Source organism: Hemibagrus wyckioides, linkage group LG06, assembly GCF_019097595.1.
Source record: "Hemibagrus wyckioides isolate EC202008001 linkage group LG06, SWU_Hwy_1.0, whole genome shotgun sequence".
Lineage (NCBI taxonomy): Eukaryota > Metazoa > Chordata > Actinopteri > Siluriformes > Bagridae > Hemibagrus > Hemibagrus wyckioides.
This window is the reverse complement of record NC_080715.1, coordinates 4,927,073-4,937,072: the sequence shown is the minus strand read 5'-3', so window position 1 is coordinate 4,937,072 and position 10,000 is coordinate 4,927,073. Positions and strand designations below refer to the sequence as shown.

General features: G+C 38.6%; 1 protein-coding gene across 1 annotated transcript in view; it reads left to right on the top strand.

Annotated features, from left to right (window-relative positions):
• vwc2l (von Willebrand factor C domain containing 2 like) overlaps window positions 1-10,000 on the top strand; it is a 64,529-nt gene that overhangs the window by 4,569 nt on the left and 49,960 nt on the right. Inside the window, exon 2 of the mRNA XM_058391253.1 lies at window positions 2,654-3,054. Coding sequence (XP_058247236.1) covers window positions 2,671-3,054 — 384 coding nt within the window. The 5' untranslated portion in view covers window positions 2,654-2,670. The remainder of the gene's footprint in view (window positions 1-2,653; window positions 3,055-10,000) is intronic.

The following is a 10,000-nucleotide window of genomic DNA, read 5'->3' as shown; positions in this document are numbered from 1 at the left end:
TAACCTTAACTTTTAATTCCAAAATTTAACCCCTAATTCCTAATCCTTCCACCCTACCCTAACCTTAAACCCTAAAACCAAATTGTGACCTCTTGCCCTATCCCTAATCTTCTACCCCTTACCTACAACTCCTAATCCTAACTATTAATTCTAAACCCCTGACCTCTAATCCTAACCCCTATCTCCAGCCTTAACCCCAACCCTAAACAACACCACCCTCCCTGCACAAAAATCAAAAATCCTACTTACTAAATACAAATTGCAACAAACATAACCTTGAATCTTTTAAACATAAAACAGATCCTTCAACCCACAAATAAAGAGTGGAAAAGGGTAGAAAGGTTATTTATCTTTTTTCATTGTTTAAAATGATTTAATTAACTTTAATATAGAGAAATGTGGTATACAAAAGACAAAATCAAATAGTCTGTGTCTGTGCTTCCTCCACTCCACTGGAGGTGGAGTTGAGTATCTCCTAACCTATTCATTTACCTAACCCTAACTCTATTCATGTCCCTAAACCTTTCCACAACCCTGTTCCTAATGCTATCCCTGACCCTATTCCTATCCTTATCTTTATCACTAACTCTATCCCTAACGCTAGGTCTAACCTTAACCTAATTCCAACCCATAAACTTAACTTAATCCCAAACCCAAACCTTAACCTAAACCCAAACCTTAACCTAATCCCAACCCCTAACCTTAACCTAATCCCAAACCTAAACTTTAACCTAATCCCAAACCTTAACCTAATCCCAACCCCTAACTTAACCAAATCTCAACCCCTAACCTTAACCTAATCCAAACTCCTACCGTTAACCTAATCCTAATCCTTAATTGTAACCTAATCCTAACCCATAACCTTAACCTAATCTGAACCCGAAACCTTAACCTAATCCCAATCCTTAACCATAACCTAATCCCAACCCATAACCTTAACCTAATCTGAACCCGAAACCTTAACCTAATCCCAACCCCTAACCTTAACCAAATCCCAATCCTTAACCATAACCTAATCCCAACCAATAACCTTAACCTAATCCTAAACCCAAACAACCTAATCCCAACCCCAAACCTTAACCTAATCCCAAACCCTAACCTAAACCGAATCCCAGTGCCTAACCTTAACCAAATCCCGACCCCTAACCCTAACCTAATCCCAGCCCTTAACCAAATCCCAACCCCTAACCTTAACCAAATCCCGACCCCTAACCCTAACCTAATCCCAGCCCTTAACCAAATCCCAACCCCTAACCTTAACCAAATCCCGACCCCTAACCCTAACCTAATCCCAGCCCTTAACCTTATCCCAACCCCAAAATTTATCTAAATCCCAACCCCTAACCTAAATGTAACCCTAACCTCATCACCCCCACCCCCTTTTTTCTCAACAAAACCAAAAAATCTAATTGCAAAAATAAACTTCGGGAATAGTCTTCTTCCTTTATGAAACATGAAATAGATCCTCAAACCCACAAACAAATAATGGAAAAGGTAATTTTTTTTTAGCTATTTATATTTGTTATTTTATTGTTTTATTTTTTAATGTTCAGAAATTATTTAATTTATTTAACAAGGGAGTAATGAAGTACTGGGGGTGGAACTGAGTAACCCTAATGCCGAGTTCACACTGCACAACTTTTCAATCACCGACTAGTTTTGCAAAATCTAGTGACAAAAGTGAGACAATCACACAGTGTGAATGACCAAAAACTCGATCTGACAGAGTCGAAAAAATATCTTAAATATAGTTATATCAGAATAAGTAAGCTTTACAATAACATCAAACAGAAATAAAGCAGAAACATTTGCTTGACCAGCCGCATCAGCAGCAGCACAATGCAAAATGATTCATTTGTTCAATTCTACAGAACACACAATCCTTGTTCCCCGCACAGACCATTTGGATCACAAACTTTTTACGTGGTTCCATTTCCAGTCTCGAGCGAGAACTCTGATCTCACGTGTGATCCTGCGTTATTTCCTTATTATTTTTCGTGTACGTTTGGTTGTGAAATGCAGTTTGCAGACCAGACTGAGTTGTCAGTGATTCTTCCTATTGTGAAGTCATGCAGTGTGAAAGCTCCTGTCACTGATCCATGGTGCAGTGTAAACACAGCTTTCTAAACTGCTTTGTAATATAATGGTTAAAAAGTATTACAAGACATTCTTAAATAAATAATATATTGTCATTGTTCGCCATTTGCTGCGGTATGAGGGAAAAAAATTATTCCAGTCATGTTGTTATTAGAAAATAATCACAACTTCAGGTTAACAGTCAACTTTAACATAACATTGCATTATTGTTTGGATAGGTTGGCTTTTCATACATTTTTAGTCTTAAGAAAGAGTTTTTACATTAAGATTTGAACTTTTCATTGTAACTTGCCCCTTATAATTAGGTACAATATTCTATGTGTCACATCAACCAGAAAATATGTCAGTGGATCTGATGTAAAAATGACAAATTCGATATTTTAGGCCTGAATACTATTACACAGTGATAACCAGTTAAACATCCCAGTGCTTGTTCCTCTGACTGTACAGTTAGAATCATGATTATTACCTTAGCCTTAACACCATGTTAAAGGAGATCCAGAATGATGTGAACATGGGATTAAAAAACGATCTTCCTCTGGTCTGACTGCTCCAGGCCTGGCGAGGCACAGGATGGGCCGTCTCCTGGGAGTGAGCTGCATGCTCCTGCTCACCCTGACCACGTCCGTGTCTTCAGCCTCCCTCGTTCCCGAGGACTACGCAGCTGACGAGGCCGAGCGCAACACCAACGATGTGCTGTTCGACGACTACCGTGGCAAAGGCTGTGTGGACGACAGCGGCTTCGTCTACAAGCTCGGCGAGCGCTTCTTCCCTGGCCACTCGAACTGCCCTTGTGTGTGCACCGAGGATGGACCCGTGTGCGACCAACCTGAGTGCCCAAAAATCCACCCCAAGTGCACCAAGGTGGAGCACAATGGCTGCTGCCCCGAGTGCAAGGAGCTCAAGAACTTTTGCGAGTACAGGGGCAAGACGTACAAAATATTGGAGGAGTTCAAGGTGAGATGCTGGTTGGTTTCATTCTTGTTTTGGGTTCATGCAGTGTGTGTAATTTGTATTATTTTATTTGTATTATAAATTTTCCATTTGAATACTTTTCACTTTATATCAAAATGGATATGGCAAATGCATTGTAATGTTTACCAAATGACATACAGATTTTGTATACAAATAGACCAATGAAATTAATTCACTCTATATGTAGCAACTTTCTAACACTCGAGTTTGCTACACACATGTGTAGTATATATTTAAGAAATGGAATTTTATAGTTTGGGAACCATTGTCAGTCTGATCTTTGGCACTATCAGTAGATCAGAACCGATGGACCTGAGGTTGGGCGAGGCCATGTATTGTTTACTAAGTCAGTGAGGCTGGGGGAGTATGGGTGTAATGTTTGCTTAATTTTTTTTTTATGAGTCTAAGGTCTAAATGTGAGGTTCTGTAAGCAAGAACATTTTTCAAACTACCAATAGGTTAAAGTCAGGCAGAGCTTATTTAATTAATTGCTTATATAAAAAGTATGATCATTTGTGAATGACCTGATATGGTATTCAGGGTTGAACAGTACACCATGAATTTCATCTGAGAAGACAAGTAAGATTTCCGGTTTATCAGGGTGAAGGATGTTGGTGTCCATCCATGATTCTGCATTGTAAAGAAGTGGGATGAAGTGCTGTGGTGCATCTTCATGTACTGAGATAAATGAGTGTCATCTGCATAGCACTGGAAGCCAATACTGTTTTGTGATCAAGGACTGTTCCTTAATGGACACGTGTTATACCAGAGGGTATAAAGTTATGTCTATTTGAAGGGTGAGACACAAACCAAACATTGGTCAAATCCTGATAAAGGAAAGGTGGAAGATCAGGATGTAAAAAAAATTTAATCTGCATGGAGATCTAAGAGAATAAGAGTAAAGAATGAACCAGGAGAAAGGAGATCATTTGTGACTCTTAGAAGAGCAGTCGCTCTACAATGAAAGGGATGAAAAGCTAATTGAAAAGTCCAAGAGAGTGTTCTTAGTGAGATTGGGTTAGTCCCAGCTGTTAAACAGGCCAGTTAGTCGATTAGTGACTCTAAATTGCCCATAGGTATGGTTTGTGTGAGATCCATCACAGCACTAGTTACTGCTACTGCAGATGGATGGATGGATGGATGGATGTGTCCATACAACTCAGCCATAAAAGCCTATTTTAGAACTCCATCAAAATAAAATCCCCCTGAAGAAGCTCTAGCTGTGTATACCCAGGCACCTGAACACAACATGAAAATGACCTCCAGCTCTATTAATTAGCTCTATGGAAACACTTGTCAAAAAGGGAAAAAGCCACTCCCAATATTTTCATTCATTAACAAAAGACTTTAGCCCCAAATTAAGCCTAATGCAGATTCTGAAAATGGTCCAGACACTTTATCCTACCTGATTAAATCGAATAAATATGTAAGTGTGGTGCCTGTGCCATGTGATTTGGGTAAACATCAGACTGTCAGAGTAACATCACACGATAAATGAACTCCTACACTGTCGACTGCCCTTGCAGTCTGCCCATATGTGAAGCCTATCTAAAGCTCATCCATCACCATAAAAGCAACTCTATCGTGTCCGTGCAATGAGCAACAATCCCTCTGACAAAGTAATCCATTTGCTTTCTGTGTGCATCAGTGAGCAGATTTCTCCTTGTTTTAAATTTAGCTTGTTTATATTGATCTCATTGAGATGGCAAGCCAATCAATCATGCACAGAAACACTCGGCATATCTAAAGAGGCCTGTCAGTCTCGAACAGATGCCTCAGCATTGAGTGTCGCTTTGATCAACAGATGCCAGGATGCTTCAGAAGTCCATGTTCATGCATTAATGCCCGATGAATGAATCGGCTGAAAGCATTCTTCTTCTACTCTCCAGGACCGAGCTAAATATCTCAAAATTTTCCTTTCATTTATAACACCACCATCTTGCCTAAAATCTACCAACCATTTTCTGTAGCACTTATCCTACACAGGGTTATAGGGAACCTGGAGTTCATTACAGAGAAACCTCGACAGGGTGCCAACTCATCACAGGGCACAATCAGACACAACAGACCAGGAGTGTCCAATCTTGTACACAAAGGGCCAGCATGGTTGCAAGCCAAGCAGAAGCCACACCAGAGTCTACTGAAACCAAAGATCACCTGATTAAACAGGTGGAACCAGGTGTGCCTCCTGCTTGATTGGAATGAAAACCTGCATCCACACAAGCCCTTTGCGGATAACATTGGACACCCTTGCCATAGACAACTTAGAGATGCCAATCAGCTTACAACATGTATTTGGACTGGAGAAGGAAACTAAAGTAGGCAGGAGAAACCAGTGCAAACAGAGCAGAGGAAGTACTCAAATCCAAACCCCTGACCCCAGGGCTGGAAGGCAACCATGCTAACCACTAAGCCACTGTGTCCTGCAGCCTGAAATCAAAGAGCTGTATTCAGAATCTGCAACTTAAATCCAAAAGTTACTTTAATATTTACATGGTTAAAGTTCCTCATGTTTCTTTCACCAGAAAAAGGAAGTAAAAATCACTCCAGGAAGGGGCAAACTAAACCTGAAACCTGTCACAAGCACATACTGTAATTGTGGTCTACTGGACCATAGATTATCAACAAATAGTCACATTTAAAAAATGTTGTATGAGTATGGAAGCCCTTTTCATGTCCCTTGTCCTTCATTTAAATTAGTAACTCATTATTTCAAGATATTTTTTTTCATTAGTGAGTATTCTGATTTAATATTTATTTATAAACTGTTGAGCTACACATGCTACTCCTGAGATCCCAGTAATCCTGACCCCTTCTGCTCTGCCTGATCCATCCTGATGCCCTACTTCTGGTTGGAGTCTCATCACTTGGAAGCTGTTTACTGCTGGTGGACTTGGAGGATGGGCCACATGAACAGACTGGAGATTACTGTGGAAGGCAATTTGAAACCATGAAAATGGCTTTGGATTGCAATTGAACAGTTGTGCATTCGAGTCTCCATAAGTAAACAAACAAAACAAACTTCATGTTAAAACTAGAATGAATTTCACTTTTTGACTATATAGTAAACAGTTATAGAAGGGAAAGGATTTATAATCACACCTGAGTTGAGGTTTTTGTGTCTGGTTCCTCTTAAGATTTCTTCATCATATCGTCTCAGAGTTTTTCCTCATGACCATCACCTTAATAATGAGAAACTATGTTGAACATCTATTTGTTTGTTTGTTTGTTTATCTATATGTTTATGTAATTGATTTAGTAATTGGAAATGTTAAGTAAAAAAAAAAAGTCAAAGTAACAAGAAAAATTTAAATACAAAAAATAAAATTAAAATTAAAATAATGAGTTAGTAAGACAAAATAATGTATCAAGTATCAAGTCAAAATAATAAGACCAAACCAAACTAATGAGGTACTAATCAAAATAACAATTTTATAAGTCAAAAGTAAGTCAAAATAATGACTTGCTAAGTCAAAATGTTGAGAATTAGAAATCATAAGTTAAAATATTGACATTTATTCATGCTGAAAAGATATTAAGTTCAATTAACGAGTTGTCAAAATAATGACTCATTAAGTCGAATGATAAATGATCTAGTATAATGAGATACTATGTGAATAATTTTGTAAGTCAAAAATAATGAAATAGTAAACAAATAAGCAAGACAGAAAGTGAAAATAATACAATATTGTGTCGAAATAACAACTTAGTAATGAGATCAGTTAAAATAGTGAGATATGGTGAGATACTAAGTGAGAATAATTTAAATATTTGGTATTATAATGAAATAATGAGATAATATCTTGAAATACAGAGTTACTAAGTCAAAATAAAGACCTTAGACCTTGCAGTTCGTGACTTCTGTAACAGTTTGTAAAAGTTTGCCAATTTTTTTTTTTCAACCCTGCATATGCTTAATCCAATGATTTTCAGCCGTTCACCCCGCTACATTGGACTGGAGATGGATTGTGTGAGTTTTGCATAACACACGGATGTTATCTATAGAATCCCAGACTTTTGACTTTTACTGCACATCCCTGAGCTCCAGATCTAATTTGAGGCCTCGACAGTGCATCGCAGATGACGTCAGTGGAGTAGAGTTTCTGCACAGAGAATCTCTTCGAGCTGGAATGTGATTGTAAAGAATGTAAATGTTGTAGGAATTAATCAGTGGATGAGCTGCAGGAAGGAGATGAAGCTTGATACACATCAGTGATCACTAGCTCCTGTTTCTACAGACTTAATCCAACACTTCTGCTGAAGATAATCAGTCTACATGATTAACCGCTCTATCAGCTCTGTTAGATTACAGCTGGAACTGAAGAACGGAGTCCGGCGTATTAGATCAGATTAAATCAGCACGGCTTATCAGACCTCAGTAATGTTGTGGTGGCCGCTTTTCAGAAAGATTAAGAGGGCAATAACACAAACACAGCGCTACAAAATGTTTTTTATTTTATAACACGACTACTGTACACACTCTTTACTGCATGAATTAGGCAAAACAGAGCAGTTTAACGGTCCGTGTACATTTCGGTGTTTCATTCGTTTTTCACTTCCAAAATAGATTTTAAAAAACGAACAAGAGTTATTTTGGTCATCTATTAATAAACAGAAGCAAAGCAATCGAAATACGTGTCATTTACCCGTTTCTTTGCTTGTGGCATGGAAGAAAAAAAAATCGCAAGAAGACAAAACAAAAATGTCTGAATTTTCCAAAGCGTTGTGCATATTACACGAAAAGATGATCTCAAAAGTTGACAATCACATACATGTAGCCCTATTACCCCCATTATACACTTGTACCTTCCCCATTACCCCCTATTATACCCTATTACCCCCTATTACCCCCATTATACCCTATTACCTTCCCCATTACCCCCTATTATACCCTATTACCTCCTATTACACGCTATTATGCCTTTACACCCTATAACATCCTTTCATACCTTATTACCCCATTATCCCTTTACACCCTATTAGATCCTGTTATACCCTATTACCCATTATTATTCCCTATTACACCCCTATATGCCCTATTACCACCATTACACCCTATTACCCCCTATTACCCCATTACACCATATCCCCATTATACCCTATTACACCCTATAACACCCAATTATCCCTATAACTCCATATTTAGCCAATTATACCCTATTAGCCCAATTACGCTCATTACATCCTATTACACCCTATTACCTCTATGGCACCCTATTACCCCATTATAGCCTATTATCTATTTACATCCTATTACACACTATTACCTCCTATCATATCCTATTATCCCATGACACTCTATTACCCAGTTACATCCTAGTACACCTTATTACACCCTATCACCCCACTATTACACTCTATTATCTCATTACTCCATAATACATCCTATTACCCAAACCCTACCCTTGACCCTGTAACTATTCCTGGCAACATTTTACTAAGAATTAATCTCATTTGTATCTTTTTTTAAAGTAAAATATCTCTCCAAACATCACAGTCTAATAACTATATCACATCAAATATGAATTATAACCTGCTAAATCTACAGAATGTTCCTGTTTAATAAGAGTGCATAGTATCAGTGAGCTTTACGGATGATTTTCCTGACATGTACAAAGCCGAGGGTTTTATTAACTTTGCCATCATGAATGAAAAATGCCACGTTAATATTTCATACTGACAGAATGTTCCCTGACAGGACACGGTATTTCATTTTGTTTTGTTTTGGACTAAAACAAGAAAATATACTGTATATTACTGCATGTATTGAAATATTAAACAATTCAGCAATTATTAATACCGTCTGAAGAAGCTTTACAGAAACTTGGCACGAGCAAACATTTGACCCGAGAGTAAAACGGAAAAGCCGTACGGAATACCATCCTAAAACGGCGTCTGTTAACGCATTCGGGAAGCGGAAAGTGGAGTAACGTGAGGAGAAAAAAAGCCGGAGGGTAGTCGGAAATAGAGTTTTATGGAGTCTGAGCAGGGACAAGACCGACACACTGAAAAATACAAGCGCTAGTGTGAGGCTCGGTGTCTGTTCAGATTACTTATTTATTTGGCGTAAATTTCATTTCATCAACATTAAACGTAACTAATTCCACGATGCGAGAGACGCTTCCCAAAGTTAATGAGCCTCTTGGCAATCACTGAGGGAGAACTTTCATTCCTTTAAGTGCTTTTTCCCCCTGTGCTGAATGTTCTAGCAGCACATTTTACTTCCTTCAAAATAATCATCTTTGATCAAAGTGACATGTTTGCTTACGTTAATATTTCAGAGTTAGCGTTGACGAGCGCCGAGTTTTCGCCGTCTAACTCATCGGATTGGGTGACGTTCGATCGAATTTGTGCTGTGGAAGGTCACGTTGGGATTTGTGTTTGCGGTACCGTCTGTGTTCAGAAGAAGATGTTAAGAAGAGGGCGGGGCTTATATCTGACATAGTTAACATCAGGATAGGATTAGAATTAGCATTAGAAAGTGTGCCTTTTGACTTTTTTCTTCAGATTTCTAAGCTAATCAAATAGTCAAAACTGTTATTAAAATGTAATCAAAGCTAGCTAACAGTTTTAGCATTATACTTATACTAGCATGTTTGTTTGTTTTTTGTTTGGAGGGGTTGGGGATGCACCATGGTTTAGTGGCATTCCTCACACCTCTAGGGTTCCTGCTTCAAACCTTAGAAATTCTCCTCATGCTTCAAGGGTTTCCTCCAGGTTCTCCAGTTTCCTTCCCTCATTTCAATGACATGCTCTGTAGGATGATTGGCATCTCTAAATTGCCCTTACGATGGACTGGCACCCTGTCCAGGGTGTCCCACACCTTATTCCCAGAGTCCCCTGGGATAGACTCCAGGTTCCCTGTGTACAGAAAATAGATGCTTGGTTGCTTGGTTCATATGTTTGGGGTGTTTTCTGTGGCAAAGGC